General features: G+C 45.2%; 1 protein-coding gene across 6 annotated transcripts; it reads left to right on the top strand.

The window, feature by feature from the left end:
* The first annotated feature begins 402 nt into the window (after nt 1-402).
* On the top strand, nt 403-21,090 carry LOC1281167 (phosphatidylinositol transfer protein alpha isoform). 6 transcript variants are annotated; one of them, XM_321106.6, is made up of 9 exons: nt 403-629; nt 2,125-2,317; nt 9,726-9,756; nt 15,279-15,390; nt 15,494-15,645; nt 17,748-17,825; nt 18,913-19,022; nt 19,085-19,264; nt 19,371-21,090. In XM_321106.6, the coding sequence occupies exons 2-9, from the start codon at nt 2,301-2,303 to the stop codon at nt 19,507-19,509; spliced, it is 819 nt and encodes a 272-aa protein (XP_321106.4). In that variant the 5' UTR covers nt 403-629; nt 2,125-2,300; the 3' UTR covers nt 19,510-21,090. The 6 variants fall into 6 exon arrangements, with proteins under 6 accessions (XP_321106.4, XP_061499999.1, XP_003435977.1 ...); XM_061644015.1 differs by having other exon boundaries at nt 403-522; XM_003435929.2 differs by lacking the exon at nt 17,748-17,825 and adding an exon at nt 16,616-16,693 and having other exon boundaries at nt 443-629.
* The last annotated feature ends 695 nt before the right edge of the window (nt 21,091-21,785 follow it).

Genomic DNA, 21,785 nt, shown 5'->3' on the forward strand with positions numbered 1-21,785 from the left:
GGCGAAGGGAAGGTTGAGCCAAAAAGTGTTACCTCAGTCGTCACACTGATGATCGATCAGCTTCGTTGGAAAAACAAACTTGCTTGTGCAATGCAACCGATTAGTTAATTTCCGCCACTGAAGGATGATTCATACAGGAATCGGACTAGGTGGGAACTTTACTCAGACTGACGTCCATATAAAGTTTTAAATTTTGATCTTTTGTTGTCTGTTTGCCTGTTAGTTTGATAAGGCCATCTTCAAAAAAATGAACTAACTGTGCAGCTGTGTAAAATTCATTCAATTTTGAATAAAATGCATACAAAAAAGTCTACTTTTTGCTATTACCAACGAACAGTGCCTGTTCCAATCGGTACCGTATGTATGACAAATCACATCTCCTTCGGGTACCGCAATTGTCAAATCGTTCCGAATGTAGCAACCTCTCCCCACGACCTCTAGTTGCCGTGTTCAATGCTTGGAAAACCCTCTGCGAGAAGAGAGAGAGCCATATCTCGCGTTTCCGCGGAATCAGACAAAAGTGTAGGCAAAAATCTTATTTAATTTCGTCGCATCGTGCCGTGCGGTTAGAGATTTCGTGCCGTGTCGTGTTCGTTCTTTTTGCCCAAGCGAAAAGACAACTCCCCCGAGTAAGTGTGTTGGCGTGTACTTTTTCGGGGGGCGACAGCAACCAAGTGCTGCGCCTAGTGAGTGGCAAAATCCGCATTGCTTCCCCTGTTCACCTTCGCGACACCGAAGAAAATACAACATTGCTCGCTCCTTACCTCCCCTCCCTTTCCCCGGGTGATTGGTCGGCGAGGCCACAGGTTCACGCCGACTGGAGTGAAGTCGCCCAGCAGGAAAATAATCAAGTGGGAAAGTAAAGAAGAACGGGGTTGGCAAAAATTGCGTGAGTCACCGCCACCTCAGATCCTCCAGTAACCAGCCCAACAGCAGCAGCAGTAGCAATCGTGAAATTCGAACCGGTGGAGTGTTTTTTTTCTAGGTTAAGTTCAACGCAAAGGGTGTTTCGGGATCGAGTACTCCTGAAGCCCCCCTGTCCCCGGAAAGGAGTAATGAATCAGAAAGCTGATGAATAATCGATTGCAAACCACATCCGGGAACGCCTGCGAATGAATGGAAAAAATGGCCTTAAGTCATCGATTCCGGAGCGTGTGAAAAAGAGAAGTTGAAATGGACGGACGATGGGGCGAACAGTGTTGTCATTGTCCCCGGTATATCCTTCCTACCAGTCGTGGGGGGCTACTACGTGTTCAAGTGTTCTGCTGCTGCTGCTGCTGACGACAGCAACAAAACAGCAGCCAACAACAGCAACAACAACACGCCGACGACACATGTCGTTCGATGTTGCAAATCGTGTGTGTGTGCGGTCGCGCGCGCGAGTTGACCGAGAAAAAGACGACAAAGAACGGTTCGGATTGGGCGCGTGGTGTGTATTGGTGTGTGTGTGTGTGTGTGTGTGTGCGGTGTGTGAGGTCACGTATGTGTAGAGTCGAACTGCCAACAGAAAGGGGCGAGCAGAGACCGTCCGGTTTCATCTGTTCGATCTATCGACGTACCTTTGCATCCACCTCACACATCGCAAACATCTTCATTAGCGTTAGCAGTGCTGGCAAGGAGGCTCCTCTTGATTATGCCCCTCCCCATGTGATGATGATGCGTCTGTTGCCATAGTACCGCGAGACCGAGCCCAGGATTTGCACGAGCGAAAGTAGTAGACAAACGAAGGACAGTAGCACGCACTCTTGCGTGGCCTTTGCTCGATCGAAGGGAAGGGTTTCGAGGGTAACGAGCATCATCAGCTCATCCAGGAAGGCTGTGTGGTGTGTTCTTGCACCGATTAGCTTTATCTCGCTACGCCCGAGTGTGTAGCAGTTACACAATTCGATGGAAACGTGCGCGAGAATGTGCTGCTGCTGCTGGTGTGGTTTAATTGTTTAGATTTAGCAACAGCAGCAGCAGCAGCAACAACGTTAGTGTGTTTATTTGCGGTATCACCTCACCGTGTCTTGAAAAGCCAAGATCGAACTTCCCCCCCCCCCCCCCTTTCTTCGCTTCCTTCCCGTTGTGCCGATGCTTCTCAGTTGCGAGTACATGTGTTTTCCCTTTTTGCCGGTTTGTTAGCATTAGCAGATTTCCACAGATCCGTGTGCTTCCCCCTGTGTGTCGCCCCACCACCACCTTCGGCAGACCACAAGTGAAGTTAATCCAAAAGTGACATTCGCTGTAAAGGATTGGTGCAGAAAGGAAAGGCCGTATTTTTGTGTGGCGAAGATAAACCCGTTCCGAGGAGGTGCAAAATGTTGATCAAAGAATTGTAAGTATACGTAGCGTCGATTTAGAATCCTGTCGGTTGTGTGTTTGTGTTTCGAGACAACCCGCCCACCCTAATGTCCGAGTTGCTTAAGGGGAGCTAGAAGATTATTTATTCGTGGAATGGGCCAACGCCTCATAACCACCACTGATTTGTGGCCCCGGAGAGTGTGAGCCGTTGGTGTCTCCGCCATTCAAAGCAGCAGTCGGCAAATGTTTCCAGCCAGCCCCCGCTACCACACACATCGATTTTTGCGAGGATATGGTGCGGGGTGCCGCAAAAAGTGGGCAAAAGAAAATGCTGGGTAAAAATTGATTTTTCGCCGCCAATAAATTTTGACACATGCCCTAGCGGCGAGCGAAGGAAAATTGAGAGAAGGAAACCCGAAACAACGCGCGCGAAAGAGAGAGAGAGAGCGCAAACACTCAGCGGTGAGAGCAGAAGTGGTTGATTGGTGAGAGAGGCTTTGCAGACTCGCCTGGGTGAGATGAAATTTCTCACCAGTGAGCTTGGGGTAAAAGTTAAAAGGGAATGAATGGAAAACTACAAGGGAATGAATGGAAAAGTTTTGATAGAAAATTTAGAAAAAATAAATAAAATCTGTAACAGAAAAACAGTTATGAATTACTCACCGCCCGCGATGATGGGGATGATGGGCTCATGATCATTTCCAACCTATACCTACATAATAAGATTCAAATAGGAATACTGTTTCTACCAATTGCTAAATGTATTATTGTAACATGAAAACTACTGAAAGTAAAGCACCAATCTGTCCCAGTAACAAGCCAAGCATGTGCTTGTTTGCAATGGCGTTCAATGTAAAGCACCATTTCCGATAAGCTGTAATAGCTTGGCCCACACACATTCCTGGCACCTCGCGCTGATAAGCGATAGTACAGCCACGACCACGACACCATCGGTGGTAGTTCGGTTTTACCCAATACTTTCCCCTTCACTGCGCTAGAAAACTGTGGTGTTCAATATGTGGTGTTCAAAGCCAGCATTCGATGGACATTTTGCCCTGAACCATCATTCCGCCACATTGATTTGACGATCGACGAGCATATGCCGCTTCAATGCATCGTCGATCCGTCAATTGCTCAAAAGAAAAAGAGCACTTCACACGCCAATAATGCCGAGGGACGAGCACCTTCCTCCAAACGTGGAGTTAACACGTTGGTGTATGTGTTGATTGTCCATTTTTCCCTGTACGCTCGATTTTGTTGGCAATTCATTATGCAGTCACGTTTATTGCAATCTTCTGCCGTATCGCTGAGCTTTGGCTCATTTGCGATTACACGAGGCTTATTAAGCGAGGTGCAATTAGAGCTATTGTTTTCTGGGTCGAAGAGAAAAGTCGCTATAAACTTTGCTATAAGACTGAGAGTGCATTTGCCCCTAGATAGGAAGGCGCTATTTCCAGCTCGAAATAGTGATATTATTATCCTCACACAAACACACACACACACATGCCCATTTCCAACACCCTCTGACCAGAGTCGATCAAATTAAATCCAATTGTGCGGGGAGGCGATGTATTATTCGAGGGGTCGTGCATCTTAGAATCGACCGGCAGCGCGCGCAACCTTGTCCCGGGGTCGTATTCTCGCACCATAATTGACATTAATTAGTGTGATACGAATAATGGAATCCACCAATAATCCATCGCACCCATCTCACTCACCCTGCACGTATCTCACAAGCATCATCAAGTCGGCCTTGGCCGGTGTCAAGGCAATGTACAAACGCAATTTTCGAGATCGATAATAATTCCGGCGGGGGGCGCCGTGGGGTGCGTTTACCCGATCGTGGAATCGATGTTTCGGAATTGGTTCCACTGCTCTTTTCCACGCGGAAATATTGCCAAACCAATCAGCATCAATTGCAGCAGCAGCAACACATCCGGCGAAAAATGGATAAAATTGTAGTATTGGCAGAGGCACAAAAATGTTCACTAATTTTAGACTGCACGCTGGTGTTCGTGTTTATTGCTCCGAGAGCTACATTTTGGAGACGTGAGGGAGGAGAGCAGAATGGAAAATTAAATTTAAATAATACCCTCCATAATGAGCGTCACTTAAAAAAGGGTGCTTTTTCCCCCCCTCCAGTTGTACATAAAGACGTGTGCGTGATGGATGGAAAATTTTGGAAATGAATATTAAGCATTGCTCTTTTGCTTGGTATTGCTGTGATATAAAAAATATTATAATAATTAAGATAGTCCTTTAATAGCGATATTGCGGATGAAATGAAATACGATGCTTAATGGCTTTTTTAGTGCAATGTACTACACGTAATGCACCGAATATTGTTGCAATCGGACCGCACTTGTCTTGTTATCAGTTTGGGGAAGAATTTGGAAAAAAAAAACATTAAATGATTCATTGGCCGTCACTATAGTTCTGTTGTCAAGGATACTCTTGAATAATGAATGATTTGCTTCAGTTTAAAACAATCCACCATTAGTTTGATAAATCGTCTCGCCTCCTAATCGATTAGCTCCGAGTGCCCTAGGAACTTCATCCAAGAAGGCGGCATACGTGTGTCTTCAATTTGGGCTTTATCAGTGCGTAGAGAAGGGGGGGCTGGCGTAGACCAAGTTGGTCCAAGTTTGTCATCGTGGCATGGTTTATTTTGCGATAAAGCCACCAATAATGCTAACATGCCGGTTTCTTGGTGCAAACGCATTTATCTCGGCACCGGTGGTGTCGTGGCCCTTGTGACGGCGCTGTGCGACGACTTAAAGATTGATAAGTTCGAACCGGATTTGCTGACTAATTTGAGAGAAGTGTAACTTGTGGGTAAGGCTTGACGGTACGTTTGAGCGGGAGGCAAGTGCGTGTTTTATGGGGAATACGTTGTATATGGCACGTTGCACTGAAAATGAGGTTCGGGTTCGGGTTGGAGGTATCATCATCTGAAAATCAATTTAAAATTATCAATTGCGTGGCCTTTATTGGTTCCACCGGGTTTCAACGTGACGTTGACGTGCGTTGTGTGGTTAGAAGGGCGTGAATACACAACGTATTCATTCTATGTTCAAATATAGAATTATAGGAAATAGAGGAAGTCTTTATCTGGGATGTATTGTAATGTAGTATTCAATTATCAATAGACCAATAATAGAGTCAATATAGAAATTTCCATACGTGTGGCTAGCTGACAAAGTACCAAAGAAGCCCCTGTAAATAGATCATTCGCTATTGACTTTGCCAAGTGTCGGCATCGCTTGGACAGCGAAAGTTTAGTGTCGAAAGCCATCCAGTTACAATCCCTTGTTTGTTCATGGTAATCGCAAGCAAATCGAGATGCACCTTATCATCTGTACCCAGAGATATGTCTGCAGAGGGCTCCAGCACGCTCACTATCGTTTCAAGAGCATCATCCAGTGTGCGCTGATCGTCAATGACGACTTCCAGCAACTGGATGTACAGGGTTTCTCTCGAGTCAGCTTTCAGCCCAACTGTCACTAGGGCTTCATGCACCCATGCAACGATGTAAGTAACGAAACTTCACTGACACAAAAGTAAAGGTTAACACCTTGTAAAACAACTCGCACGCTCGCAGCATCCGATCGTACACGCTCACCTTCCGGTCGAACGTGAACGTAATCAGAACCGTTTTTGCTTAATAAGATGGTGCGGAGTCAGTGAGCATAAAGCTGCCGGAAGAGCGCTTGCTTTGCAAATGATAAAGCTTTTCAGACAGGCAGCCGGTTTCATGCGTCGTTTTCAGTACCACCACAACGATAGCATCGGCCACAGCTCTGTGTGTGTGTGTGTGTGTGTGTGGTCAGAGCAAGCCGCGATCGATTAATCGTCATCGTGCCTAACGTGCGCAGCCTCTTCTAGGAAGGTTAATTGGCTTCAGTTGGCTCCGGTTGTGGGGATTATATTTACATATCGCCCGTACACCGTCTCTACCTCTGGTGAGTAGTCAGGGCCTACGGTGTTGCCCGCTACTATTGCTGTGTGCGTATAATGTTGCTCTAATCGTTGGTTTTCGGCTTGGTTTGTGTTCGCTTGATGGGGCCAACCGCGTGTATATCCCGCTTTATCCGACCGACGATTAATTATTCAATTCGGTGGTGGTGGTGAAAAACTTTTCCTTCTTGAACCTATAATTCCTCTGGGGGATATTTTTAGAGGAAAAAGATTAGTACGCTATGTGCTACGCTAACTTTTCCGTTTGAACGTTTTTGCAAGCCATGTTTTCATATCCGATTTCAATGCTTTCCCTTCAATTTTCGTGCGACCTTCATGCCGGGCATGCAACATCATTTGTAATTGTAGAGACACTTGAGGACGCACGCGTATTACCGGAGGTCTTGTGTGTTTGTGTGTTTCGGTCAATGTAAAGCATGCGGCAAGAGTTGGAAGAAAATGCAATTATCTCTATACAACCCCCGAGGGAAGGGGGGGCCGGTCGGTAGGCCACTTCGAGGATGGCGGTGTCGAGAAGAGGGAAAAACTGTTCACCTTGTGCCACTGGCCCTCCATCGTATCCATGCGCGCTTTTTTTATATAAGACCGGCTCGCTTCTTGCTCTGCAAAGACCATAAACTCTTTCTCGATCGGTGCCTTAATGAAGATGAATAAGTGGTTAGCGGGTGATAAAAAACGGAAGTAACAGTTTCAGCACACTCCGTGAAACATTTTGTTAGAACGCGATAGAGGTGGCACAGCCGTTGTGTGACCCGTTCCCGGGGAGCAATAATTCGCGAGCTTAACGACAACGACGCTTTTCGAGGATAACGTGGCCGTCCATGAACCAAACCTACCAACCGACCATTCCCTTGAACGTCGTTATTCGCGCTGCCGGGGTTCGGGGAGGAGGGTATTGAGGGTAAAACACGCAGCGCACACAGTTGTATGGCATCGTCGTGCGTCGGACTAGGCGAGCATTATTAGCACGGCGGCACATGTGGGCCACCGGGAAGCTAACCATTGCTGCCGGTGTGCCCTCTCGCGAGGACAACACGGCACAACGAACGTCATAAAGCTGAGGTCGTGATTTTTTGCCTCACTCACTGTGGCTCTACATTTGCGCTGGTTGTGCCAGTTCGGTTTAGTGTTTGCTGCTTTGGCGAAGCATACATTATTGAGGCACGTTTAAACGATTCGTTTGATTCGTTTTTTTTATGTGGCACAAGCTTAATACTGTTGCATGTTGCTGCCGCAGCTCTTGACTCTGTTAAGTGTAAGCGATGAAACAATCTCGATGACGCAGGAAACCAGTAACTGGGAGAGGAGCACACAATGAAACAATTACTAATGGAGTGTGCTTAGTTCTCACCCAGTAAGTAGTGTACGTTTTTTTTACATTACTTCTCCTTCGCTTTTACTTATGCATGAAGCGATGCAATGTTCTATTCATAGCCAGGTCATGATTCAATCTTGAAGCTTAATTGTTGTGCTGGAGAACATTTGTATCGCGAGCTGTTTGAAAGTAGTAGCACTGCGGGCGAAGAGTATTTGTGCTGTCTCTTTATGTGTTAGTGCACACTGTAGTAAAGTTTTAAAAATATTTTAGATTCAATCGAGTAGTTGCAAAATCATGGCACTTTTTTGTATGGCTGTGTGAAACCTTCCACGATCCATTTTGGATCATTTCCCAAACCGTTAACCTCGGAGCGTACCATGTTACGCAACACATGCTAGCCGGATAAGTGTGTTGGATATTGATAACACGAAATCGTAATAAAAAATCCCTCCCAATACACACACTGGCTCACAACACCCTTAAGGGTACGAATACATCGCGCCCAGCAGCATTATTACTATCGATTCGAAGCCCCACGTGAGGAGGGGGAGGGGTGTTGATGATGATTTTCACTTTTTTGTTATTGTTGTTACTCCTATTCTTGCACCAAATTTCGGTAGGGAAAAGGGGTGGCAGAATGGTTAAGGGTATTTGGTGTGCTGCTCCCAAAGGAAACCCCGCTTTTGCCGCGCCGTACAGCCGGTACCGTACGCGTGTTATCTTTTTCGCTGTTCACTGTCGTGTTGTGAGGGCTTTGGTCGAATGACTTTTTGGTTTGCTCGCTTGATTGCGACCACCGGGTAGTGTTGGACCAGAAATCGGGCTGAGCAAAAAAAAAAAAACACCTTTCCGGCTCTGTGCTGAAACCGATAATTGCAATTTCATTGTCACTCCTTATCGGGAACGATGCCATACGAGCTTAATAGACAGGTCGCTTTTTTTTGGGCGCAAACATGTGCAAACGCAACAAACTCTAAAAGTTCATCTTTTCTGTGTCAATATTTAATTTCGTTTTAGTAGCAGTATATGCTTTTCGGCGCGTATACTGCCAAATAGTGTCGCTGATCTCTAATTCGATAGAATAAACTCCGCATCTAGTGGGAAATAAACGTACAGCGCGGGAAGCGTTGCCACAGTGCAGTGGTAATGTCATCGGTCTTACGCACTACAGATCGACGGTTCAAATCATGAGCGGGACTTTGTTAGGTCGATTCTAGCAAATAAAAATAATTGTTAATTAAACATTACATGTTATTATTGTTGTTCCCTTGTTAGAAAAATTTAAACTCCCCACTTGTGCACCGCGCGAGCACGTGGTGGTGGTTTTCCATTATGACACGTTTTCCACAAGCACAGGTGTCAATGCTCACTGCAGCATCTCACCTCTCACCGTTGGACGCCGTGCTTTTGCGTATGTGAGCAGCAGCAGCAGCGTTCATTCACGGCCGTGGTGTTGTGTACTACCGTTGGAGTATTCATCTCACGTTTGTGATTCATTTTCTCTCTCACTCTCTCTCACTTCGTTGCCCTTTGTGTGCTCTGTGTGTGTGTGTAATCCGCTGAAGAAGGCGGCAGCAGCCTTGGTATGTGCTGTTGGAGCGGTTCTATAGTTTTGCTCCTTGGCGTAGGATGTGTTTTCCATTTCACAACACACCGCCGTCGTACAGAAACAGCAGCAAACACCACAACGACGTCACTGTTGGAGAGGCCAAGAGTGCGCATACAAACACACGCACCATCGCCTCTCTGAGTGAACCTGCGATGTGTTATGTAATGGGTGTTTTGTTGTTGTTTTTTCCTTCGCGTTTAGCTGATCAATTTCAATCGATGATGATGATGTTGATGACGATGTTGGTGATGGGAGCCCAAGATTTGATTATGATACCGTGGCAGCTCTTTGCACGGGGCGAAGAAGCTGCAGGGTGGTTGGGCCGTTTATGATGTAATTTATCGATTATCAGCAGCTCAGCATGGGGGTGGATTTTTATTCTCGGCATGTAATTTGGCGCTAATTATGAGTGGGTGGGAATGAGTATGTTTCAAATACTAACCACAATATACGGCAAACAGTACGTTTGTTTAACATACATACACATAGAATGGCAGTATTTATTAAACGTGTATCCTTTGCTTCCTTTCATTTCAGTCGAGTTACGCTGCCATTGACGGTCGAAGAGGTAAGCAGTCAGCTAGTTTAAAGATTCAGTAAAACTAACACTACCAAGAACAAGAACCAAGAACAAGAACAAGAAGCAAGAACCTGGTACACGTGATGTAGAAGACCGCCCCTCCCCCTCCCCTGAGGTCTACCACAAATCTCTCCCAATCACATTAAAACCACCACTATCAAGAGTCGGAAACTTTTGACTGCATCATTCCACCGCGCCGCACTCACAGTTTGGTCCTTCGAACCGGATTCGTACTGCTGCTGAACCAAAGGAAATGAAACGGTTTTCACCGTCATTATTTCACGATGTTTTGCTCCGAATCGTTGGTGGTGATGGTGGGGATATGCTGATGACATGTGACCATTTAATCTTTCGGCTGCCCGGGACTACTCCCACGCAAGCACATTTCTGCTTACTGTGCGGTGTAGAAGAAGTTATGCCACCACCCACCATCAGCAGAAGAACCCGTGTGTGTGTGTGTGTGTGCGTGTTCGTGCGCGTGGGTTTTTGGTTAGTGCTGCTGGCCTGCCTGAAGTTTTGCGTCCTTTCGCTTTCGGCAGAATTCACTCAGCAGCAGCAGCAGTAGCGGTAGAAGCGAATTATGATACCCTTGAACAGCTCGTTACGCTCCCAGGAAAGCTGAATTTCAATCACATGCAGCAACGGTGGTTGAAAGTTTGTTGGAGCTTTAATGATTAATCACTTTCTTGTTTATTTTTTTAAACTGGCACAGGAAAAAGAGTGTTACATAAAGCGAAGAATGTGTTTTTTTTTATGAAACTCTTTTCACTGGGAGTAGTTTTACCATTTTACCACACGCCGATGTACACAGCAGTTGAGAAACTGCTTTGGCTTTTCATACATGGGGATGTCCGCTTCCGGATAAAATCCCCAAACTCTTTTGGGTGGACTTCTTTTGGCAAAGGAACGCAGTCTTCTAGAAATTGTGGCACCAGCAGCAGCCAAAGGGGGACGCGCGTGCCTGCACCCACTGAACGGGAAATGTTGCGTGGGAGATGAAGAAGTGTATGCGTGTTGTTTTTTCCATAAATTTCACAATTCACGGTAGGGTTTTAGGGGGGATTGTTGCTGTTGTTGTGGAGTTATCTAGAATCGCCCAAGCATCTCGAGCCCGGTGCCGAAGTTGAAACTATGATGTATCAAACGAAATCATCATCATGTCTCATGGGTGGAAAATTCCCTTATGTACGCTCCGTTTGCAATGGGGAGGGATATAGTGTATCTGACTTTTGGTGTTTGGGTTGTTTTCTCTTCATTACGTATTTGCTCTTTGCAAATTGGAATGCTCTTTGAGCTTTGGAACAGAGGTAGAGAAGCATCCTTTTTTGCTCCCGAAAGTGGCAAGCCCAAAAGAGAACTTGTTGTTATCGTGCAATATGTGTATGCACCTCATAACTCAAGCAAAAGCAATCTTTACCGGAACACCCACCGCGTTGCACACTGAGCTCGCACATACGGCAAGTTCCATCAGCAGCTGCTAGGGCGTTAATATTTACGCTTTCTCCAATGCACCCAGTACGTAGTATGTGCAGAACGTCTAAATCTCAGCAATTAGGCACGTTGGCGTGAAACCCCGAAGGAGGGAGAATCAGTATGGCGAAATCACCTTGCAATAATTCGTTCCTCCTTGCCACGCTTGGGATCGCTTTGAACAAGAACACATCCTCATCCCCTCCCAACCTGTAATCTAACTCGCCTCGGGGCCTCTACAAAGAAGGAAACAAATTGTAAAAAAAGAGTACGGTTGTTTGAATCGTCCTACTACGTAGGAAAGGGACTGATGACGACTTGCTATTGAGTGTGAGCTGCTGGTGCCGATGGTGAAGTATCTGTCTTTAGAGTAGGGTATGGAAAAGTTCGCGAAAATGAAAGCATAAAGCATGCTGCTGCCTCCTGTTCACGCCCCCCCCCCCCCCCAACTCCCCCTTGGACGTGATGAAATATTTAATTCATGTTCGTACTTTCAGTTCTTTCTCCCTGCAAGAAAAAGAAGCAAGCGAGCAAGGCAAAAGGGACGTGCAGCAGGAACGAGCGAGCCGAGAAATCATAATAAAACGCACCGGCAAACACAATATTTCATCCGCAAGTCAAACAAAACGGAACCGAGAAGACTCCGGCGGCAGCGTGTGCTTTATATTGTGCTCCGTTGGTTTGGAAGGAAGGCGGCCAGGTCCTGCCGATCGTGTGTAATATTCTCTCTACCCAAACATTGCGAAGGACGGTGCGAAGGCTTATCGTGGCCGAGCCGAGATACTGACCCGCGATACTGATTTCAGTCAATGAAAGTCACTGCAAGACTTGGAAAAGGGGCGATTGTTTGCGTAAAAAAAAAACATCTCGCCTTTCCTGATTTGCTTGTTTTGGTGCTATCAGTTTGATGGTTTGTCGAAACGAAAATGGAATCGTTTTCTCTACCAAAACGCTTTTACTTTTACAAGTGCCCGCACGGTTGAGTGCTAACCGCCTGGTGCACGAATTATGTTCGGTAATGTTAACACCTTTTACGTGTTCCTGTTGTGCCGTTTTTTGTGGTTCATGGATGAAAGGAAAAATCAAATCCATCCCCATTGGTATTCTCTTGCGAGGGCGAAGCATGGACGAGAGCTGCCTACATTTGAATCGTCCCATAGGAAATTCCGTTTTTTCCCCCTTGGGCGAAAAGAAAACAGGGCAGAAGGTAGGGAGAAACAAATCAATAATATACTGAAATTGTCCTCTCCGCTCCTCTTGTATTTTTTCGTTCTTCATCTCTCCTCCGCCTGAGTTTGCGTGAGTTGCCTTTCTTGCCTTTTAAATACGGCATTCTAGGTGCTGCGTCTGATTTTTCTTGCCTCCTTTTCAATGCCGAATTTCTTCGCTTCACCAACCTTCGGAAGCTTTCAGATGGAAGCGTGTTTCCCCCCCCCCCCCCCTCCCCCTCTCCCTTGGTGTGTACAGTGTATGCGCACCGTTGCGGTGTAGATTGACCACGTGGTCTGCGTTTCTCGGGGGTGCGCAGGTTAGAGGCAAGCTAGCGGATGATGGTGTGGTGTCGCTTCGTTTACAAACTGCAAAACCCGAGTCCGGAAGCGTGGGAAGGGAATTGTCGTGATTTGTCTATAAATATCACACTTCCCTTGGGAGAGCTTTGGCGGGAGGGAGGAAGGATGATGGGGGTTTTCTTTAGACGGAGCCGGAAAAAGCTTTTCCAGGAAAGTGGAAGGAGGAGGGCCCTCCACACTTTGCCGCTCGCTATCCTGCCCCTTGCCTGGGGTAGATGTGTAGCATTACGTCACTACGCTAGGAGGGAAATACATAGCCTTACAGTAAAAATCAGCGTATAATGTAGACAATCAGGGACACGTCAACCGAACGACGCGTTGTGTATGGGTGCACACCCGGGCTGGGGCTGTGCCGTCACGACACTTTGGCCGAGAAGTAAGGCGAGTCCTGTTTTAAATGGGCCACGGTGAGGAAAATCCTCAAGATCGTTAGTGTTTAGTGTAGTGCATAATATACTTTGTTTTTCTTTCCGTCTCCTTCCCTGTTTACTGCCACGACGTTTGCAGCAGTCCTTCCGACGTTTGACGTTCGCTTGGAGATCTGAATAAAACAACACCCGATGAGGATGGGGGGTAGTTCTCTTCAATGAAAGCTCAGTTCTATTTTTAGCCTGATTAACACCACCGAGAGACGTGGATGTTTGGTTTTAAACGTTTAAACGTACGATGGCGATATTAAAGGCTACTCTTTTCCAACTTAAAAGCTATATATTTTTTCTCCTTCTGCTACATTCATGCTGTTATTTACCGAATAAGCCATGATAATCTGAAAAGCATCAGTGAGTGCATAGAAAGTCTGAAATGAGTGCTTCTATGTTTGTCCATTGGCATTATCCCATCTTGATCCCCTGAAGTTTGTGCAGTGAAGTGCTTCCCGAAGCGGAAGCAGGATATTGGATTTAAAAGGCGACAGAGAGCAATAGAGGCGACAGAGAGTAATATATTGTTGCAGACGGCAAAACAGAGAAAACGGAAGAACCGCCGGGTGTAGCCAAAGGCCGGCGCCAGCCTTCTTCCAATGTCCAATTTAAAATGGGATCAATTGACGCATGGAGGTTGCCAAACGGGAAGAGGGAGCACAGATTGCACGCATTTTACACATTTTACTGCTTATTGATTTGAGCTTAAATAGTGTTGGTGTGTCTTCCTTAAAGTTGGAATTGGTGTTTTCCTCTACTGCTTTGTAGCTTTTTCCATTACAGCTAGCGGCACAACGCTGCTCCGGAGCAGCCCAGTCCGAGAATAGTAGAAGTTTATTAATTGTTGGATTTTGCTGTGCATGGACACGTTTAATTTGAAACTTTTATTACCTTTCTTATGGTTCGAGCTAGTAGCAGAAAGGGTTAACGCTAGTTTTCGCAAGAGGCGAGCGGTGCTGAAGCGTGTTTCATTATAATGGCATCATGCAGCCAACTAGTGTCACTAGCAGAAACTTTTCCCGTGCCCTTTGCACAGTTCGGGTGCAGTGTAGAAAGGGCCCGGCATGGTTACATGTAATCTTCTCGTTCTACAAAACTTTAGACCGTGCTCTCAGATGTTAAGCGGGGAAAGAAGTGATGAGAAAATGTGGAAATAATGCTTAAAGTGATTGAAACTTGATTTCCGAGATGTGCTAAACGAGTTTGCATACGTAGGAGCTCCCATATCCTGTATGGTTATTGCATTTGAAACAAATTAAACAACAAACAATGTAATAAAAACATCTCTTCCAGCTTTACTTCTTAAATTAAAGTGGTTTCTCGGTGCGTTTGACCTTGCAGTACAGCCGACGATCGTAAGGGATTAAGTGGTTGTGCTCCATTTAAACTTTGACTCCATTAAGTGAATCTCGCTTTGTGTGTGTGCGTGTGTGCGTCGGTACGTTCCAGGGCCGCCCCATAAACGTCCATTTAGGGCTACTGCTGCATATTTGGCCCGACACTTTTTGTGTGTCTGCAGTGTGTGTGTGTGTATGTTTTTTTGTGTATGCTTCCTTTTTTTCGGCTCCGGTTTTGCGTCAATGTTTTATGGCGTTTGCCCCCTTGTGGCCCACTCTCAGTAAAATCGGTTTATAATGGGAAATTGGCTTGGCTGTAGGATGATGATGACGTGTGTGTGTGTGCAGAGGGTGGAGGTGATGTTTTGCACAGTTCATTTGATAATTGTTCATAAATCATGCTGTCTTCATGCTGATGACGATGATGATGCTGATAGCAAAACTGGAACATCCTTTTCGGTGTTATGATGCTGTGGGGGTGTTTTTGCGCGCGTGTGTGTGTTAAAAAAGGACAAACATTGAGAAAAATAGATTTATTATTTCTCATTCCATGGACCGGATAACGCTTTAGTGGTTAATGTTATAGAAATCCTAACGAAGATTGATGCATAACAATGGTTGGGTTAACGATGCAGATTTAATTCACCTACAGCGAACAAATAGATTATCTTAATCGTATTTTTCTCTCTCTTTTTTCTCATTTATTTACACAGTACCAAGTAGCACAGCTGTACTGCGTGGCGGAAGTGTCCAAAAACGAAACCGGTGGCGGCGAAGGTATTGAGGTGCTGAAAAATGAACCCTTTGACAACTATCCACTGCTCGGTAAGAGGAGGAAAAAGAGTGAATGAAACCAGCTAGCAAATGTGTCTAATTTTTACTAATCGTTTTCGGTCACCGGCACCGACCAAAACCATTTGACTTTTAGGTGGAAAGTACAATTCCGGCCAGTATACGTACAAAATCTATCATTTGGCCTCGAAGGTACCGGCCTTCATCCGGCTGCTCGCACCCAAGGGATCGCTAGAAGTGCACGAGGAAGCCTGGAATGCATATCCGTACTGCCGGACAGTCATAACCGTAAGTTAAAGCGTAGACAAGCGAAACGAACGAACGAACGGAGGATACTTCTCTATCCGGTTTAAGCATCGCTTACAGTCGATAAAGCATTATGCTGGGGTAGTGTCCTCGCGAGGCTGAGAGAGAACGCAACTGTCGCTCTAATATCGTCGTACCGGCAGCAAACGCGACTCGAACATCAATCGAACCACACACGTGGCGCAGTGTGAACGAGCGAAAATGGTTTGATAGAATTGCAGGCTAAAAGTTTACTGCAGAAAGAAGAAAAGCAAATTTGAACACGAACTGCTTAATTTTATGTCTTTGAAAACGGTATACTGGCACAAAGTTATCGCCATCCAGTTGTTCGCTCTGTTTTTTTTTTTTGTTGTTTCCCAAACGATCCGTTTGGGGTAAGCATTCGAGTGAAGTTCGATGATGATGATGATGATAGTACTGTTTTCAGCCCGAAAGGATATGGACGACGCTCCCGGAAATTGAGCCAATGTGTGTGTTTCGATTCGATTTCGATATTCGATGCTACCCTGCCGTGCCCCTACTGGTCGTCATCGTCGTTGCCGTACCGTTGTCGTTATCCTTCAGCCAATAAGCTATCCTGTTTGTTTTGTTTTTTTACCTTCGGTGGTATGATTGGGAATAGTTTGAACCTGCGCTTCCACAGAAAAGAACGATCAGGCAAAAAAGTAGAAAAGGGATAATGTTTCCAATTAAGTTAGAGCTATTTTTAAAACCTAATCTGAAATGGTTTGTCTATTCACGCAAGGAAACAGAGAGAGATGTGGCCTTTGACACGGTTTCGGTCATCTCGTTTTACACGGCTCGTGTGTTAAGCATTTGTTGATAGGTGTTGTGCCGTGGACGTTACAACGTATTCAGTATACAATCAAACAGCTTTAGTCAGTAGAGTATGGATAATTTCGTGTAATGTTCTATAATCTATAATGATTTACCAACATCAAAATCCCTGTAGAATCCCAATTGGATGAAGGAGAAGATGACCATCACGATCGACACGTACAGTATCGATGGTGACGACGATCTCGAGAACGTAAGTGCAGCTGGATATGGTGTGAACTAATGTTATGCTCTTTTTGTTCTTTTTATTTTATTTTATTTATTTCTCACCATCACCTCTTTCCACCATTCATCTTTTTCCCGGTTCCATCATACTCATTCCATCATGCCTATGTTTGGTTTGTTCGGATTGGCTTTCGTTTGTTTGTTTGATTGATTGTGTTGTTATATTTTCGTTCCGTTCGTTTATTTTATTATTTTTGCACGGTCCATGTTTTGCTTTCGTTTTGCCGTTTGTTTTGTTTCGGTTCGTTCTTCAATCTCTCTTTCCATGCTGCTGTCGTTGCTGTCGTGACGGCCATGTTTGCTGCCTGCCCGTTTGACGATGGACTAAAACATGTGGGCAATGATGATGTCTGTTATACGAACTAACGAACGAACGAAACGCATGGCCATATAAACTTGCAATTTTCGGCGACAAAATGTTAAACTTGGAAACACGGACCACCTGTATTTTCTTTGATAATATTGTTACGCGCTGTATGTACACTCTATCCGGTGGATTGCAATGCATTAAAACCTGATATCATTACCATCGCGCCCACATCACGTGTTGGATCTCTGGGTGTGATCCGTTCCGATCGCTTTTTGCTTGCCCCCCACCTCTCCCCACACTGGGTGACTATCACGATGATTCGGATTAACCTTTCGTCCGATGAGCCAATTCGTTCACATACAATATTCGCACTTTCACATCCTTTCCCCTCCCATCTTTCCCACTATCATCCATTTAAATCTACCTACGATATCGCTTCGCCCGCCTTCAAACATGCCGCCCGTTGATGCGCCTTTGGCCGTCCACCTGCTCCCTTCTCCCAACGACACCTGTGTGATGTGCTTCCCACACGTGCGCCGGAATGATCGTCCCGTGCGTGGCACACGATGCGTCCCCCGCAAACCGCACACCCACACACACACCCACACATACGCACTCACATCGTCATCTGCGCTACCACCGCTGCTGCTGGCATTATCCCCCACTGCCACCACCCGACTCTGCATTTACACGTGGGCCCACCCGGCTTCAGAATCCCGGCTACATGAAGGATAATTTCATCATCTGTATCGAATCATTACACGTCGCCGATGCCGGCGATCAACCTAATGTGAGTGTTGTCCGTACGCTTCAATTTTCGCACTTAGGTAGTAGTAGTACTTGTGGTAAATCGTTCAGCGGTCCTTTCAAAGTATTCTTCAAAGAAATACAACACACTCTTTACTTTTTATTGGAAAATGAAATCGCGTTCGCTTGAATGCATTACTTTAAGTGAAGGAAGTTGATTATGCATTGATTCGTTAAAAGATTAATTTTCTGCCAAAATAAGCTAAAGTTGTAGTGTCTTTTGTATACAATAAGGGCAAATGCACTCATCAAATCATAAAACTTTTGAATGACCTTAAATACCTATAGTAAATGACAAAGTATAATCCAAGTATTCAAACACCGGTAGTGTCAGTCAGTACCTACTTGCTTTAAATATAAAAACCTACTACTAGTAGTCAGTACCTACTTGCAGAAATATGACATAGAATAACAGGCAGGGTACAAACAGCTTAAACAAACAAACAAAAACTGTTTACTCTATTTACTTCTATCGCTGTAATCAATCTAAAATTATATTAGAAAGTTTGTTTGGAATGTTTTGAAACAATTAACTTACATCTTTAGAGCTGCTGTTTATAGCTTTTTTTAAATATTGAGTGATATTGTTAGACTAAAGCAACCAATAGTGTGTCTGTGTGTGTGTGTGTTTGTTAGGACTATCAGATTTACATTTACATGTGCTGTAAAAACAAACAGCCTTTTCGATCGTCTGTGTGCGTCTTAATGTTTGTAACGCTTCTTTCTTCGCAGCAGCTGTAAGTGCTTTTTCGATACTAACGTACTTTTTCTTTCTCCTCCCCGCTGTACACTCAACACCGCCACCATGTGCCGTTATATACCCTATGCTGCGTACATATATATATATTCGCGTCACAACACACCCTCCACCACCCGTACGCGTGTATTGTACGTGCTTTCTTAAATATCTCACGTCCTTCTACTGCCGCCAATCAATGTGTCACCGTGGATGTTGTGTACGTCGTGTTCGGCTGCTAACCACATCAACCAATACCAAACCAACCAACCGTCGCGTGCGTCCAAAACCGCAATGGTTTCTCTGGGTACGTTTGTTACGAATCCGCCAAAAGGCCCATGAGTTGACGCCGGAAAAGCTAAAGCAGCGCGACGTGGTGCACATCGACATTGCAAACGATCCCGTCTCGCAGACGGACTACAGAGAGACGGAGGATCCCACGAAGTAAGTGTGAAAGTAGCAAAACAATCCTGCAACTGGTCCTAATTCTTTCCCGCTTCCGTTAGGTTCAAGTCGAAGAAAACTGGCCGTGGCCCGCTGGTCGGCCCGGACTGGAAGAAGAGCGTGTCGCCGGTAATGACCTGCTATAAGCTGGTCACCTGCGAGTTTAAATGGTTCGGGCTGCAGTCCAGAATAGAGAACTTCATCCAGAAGTCGGAGCGGAGACTGTTCACCATATTCCACCGGTAAGGCGGAAGATTTGCCTGCCATCCTACTACATCATCTATGTTGCCACCTGTGTACTAATGCACTACTTTCATTCCATGTTCTCCGTTCCTGGTTTCTGTTTAGGCAAGTGTTCTGCTGGATGGACAGCTGGCACGGACTGACGATGCAGGACATCCGTGAGCTGGAGGACAAAACCAAAGAGGAGCTGGACAAACAGCGCCATGTCGGTGAGGTGCGCGGTATGCGTGCCGAAAGTGACTAGATCATCCCATTTGCCTCCCCCCTCCCGGGTACCGATCAACCGTTTGCTATAAGCTGTGAGCAGAAAACAATGAAGAAAACAACCGAACCGGGCGTAGGAATGTGTTGGCTTGGCGAATGCGACGTTTGGGGTGTCCACCATTCGGCCCCATGCTCATTCTCCTTCTGAGAGCCGTGCGTGGCCTGTTGCTCCGTTGTGAGGGGGTTATTTTTTCCGGAAGGGCGTCTGATAAAACGGAATCGAAGCTGGGGATATATAGGAGGAGGAGGAGGAGGAGGAGTGTGTTTATTATTATTTTTTCAGTTTTTGCTCGGTTTTTGTCGTAAGCTTTGTTTTGATTTATCATTTTTGTTTCGTTTTTCTTCATCTCTGTTTTACCGGCAAAGCAAACGCATGTTTGGTGGAAAAGAGACAGAGCGAAAAGAAGATAGAAAAGTGTAAGAAGAAGTGGCAGGGTTAAACGGGAAGTATAATTATGGTGGTGTTATAAATGCAACTAGGCAACACGGGACAAAAACATAAACTATCAGTAGGATCGAAAGCATGAATTAGTACAGAGAGTGTGTGTGTGCGCGCGTGTTGTCGGTGAGTGAGCAGGTTCACCGTGTGAGTGCAGCAGGATCGCCAGACAAGAGTCAGATAAAAATAGTGCAAAACACACATTGCAATAGCGTAAGCAAAACCAGTAGACAATTACTGAACTCACACGCATGTGCACAGCAGCACCCAAGCTCGAGTAGAGGATGGCCGCAGGACGTAACATTCGCAAACGTTAAACCATTTACCCCCTCCCATAACTGAAAAAAAAACACACATAGAATGGGTGAATTCCGAATAAATTGCAATAGTGTGAATAGAGCAAGAGATAATATTGCGCATCCATCGCTGGTGTGCGTTCAGAGAAGAGGTCAGATTTAAAAATGTGATGTGCGCATGTGGATCTGTGTGTGAAAACATGTAAGAAACACAACAACTAATCTTCAACCATTGTGTGTAGCATCGTCGTGCAACCACAGTGCGGCGATTGGCGGACGGAAATCGTCTACTGAAAGTAGATATCCGATAAACTACTCACAGCTACATACTGTTTGGCGATGCAAGCTGCAAAGAAAACTACTACACAAACAAACATACCTTGACATAGCAAACAAGCAATATTAGTTGTGGGCTGCTACACTTACTGCCCTTCCCGATGTCTTGCGGGGCGACAACTTGAGCTAGTGATAAATAAGTAGAGCAGACTAACACGCGCATTGCAATTGCAAAACAAACAAACAACCGCTATATACATATATCTACTAACTACTGGGCACATAACGGCTGCTAACCCTTACAATGGCGCTTTCCCCAATAATAGCAAAGCCTATTTTCCATTTGCAAAAGCACACTAGTACACGCGAGCGAACGAGAAATGCCATGGAAGAATATAGAGAGAGCATAAAGGGAATGGAAGACAGGAAGCAAATATACAGACAAACGTACATTGGAAGCGGAAGAGAAAGTGACAAAAAATGCTAGAGAAAAGAAGAAAGGGAAAAGGAAAAAAAGCGAAGAGTTCAATAAAACACCACTTGAAAAATATCTGTACGAGACTGGGGCGCATCTATGCGCATGTGTGTGTGTGTGTGTGTGTGTGCACCAACTATGAAGCGAAAGAAACATGCATAATGCACCATCCAACCAAAGAAGTATGACGTTGTTGCACTCGTTATTGTTTTTGCAAAACGTTAGAAGGGAAAAAGGGAAGAGTGGGAATGCCTAGGACAGCTGTGATGGAGTTGTATATTACTTATTGTAACTTCTGTGGCCGAAGTGAATCCGAAGAGGTCGTGCGGTGAAGAGAAACTTGATTATTCAAAACAACACCACCATGCGCCTCCATTTGCCGGGCGTAATTCATTTGGTATCTCTCCTGTTGCATTCACAGGCAAGGCTCGCTGTTTGTGTGTATGTATGTATGCATAGTTTATGACAAACAGTACAAAGTGCATTCTTTTATAGCATTTGTTATTTCATCTCTTTTTAGATTGTTATTTGTTGTCACGTAGTAGTGGAAGTGCAAGGTAAGTTCCTTTTTTTATTTTAATTTCATTTGATTTATTTGTATTATTGAATAGATTGTGTAACCATTCTTTTGTTGTTGCAAATAACTTAAAACTTTTCTGTTAAAATAAATCCCAAATAGGGGGAAAGTTGCTCAACAGCAACCGGTTTAGTCACAGTGTACACACATACACACGAAAGTAGCAAAGTTGTACTACATTCAAAACTGCAAT

The sequence above is a fragment of the Anopheles gambiae genome, chromosome 2 (genome assembly GCF_943734735.2).
Source record: "Anopheles gambiae chromosome 2, idAnoGambNW_F1_1, whole genome shotgun sequence".
NCBI lineage: Eukaryota > Metazoa > Arthropoda > Insecta > Diptera > Culicidae > Anopheles > Anopheles gambiae.

Excerpts from the sequence above, each read along its gene's own strand:
- LOC1281167 (XM_321106.6), top strand. Across the intron at positions 9,757-15,278 it reads TGCCATTGACGGTCGAAGAG|TACCAAGTAGCACAGCTGTA; the intron begins GTAAGCAGTCAG and ends TTATTTACACAG. Across the intron at positions 15,391-15,493 it reads TGACAACTATCCACTGCTCG|GTGGAAAGTACAATTCCGGC; the intron begins GTAAGAGGAGGA and ends TTTGACTTTTAG.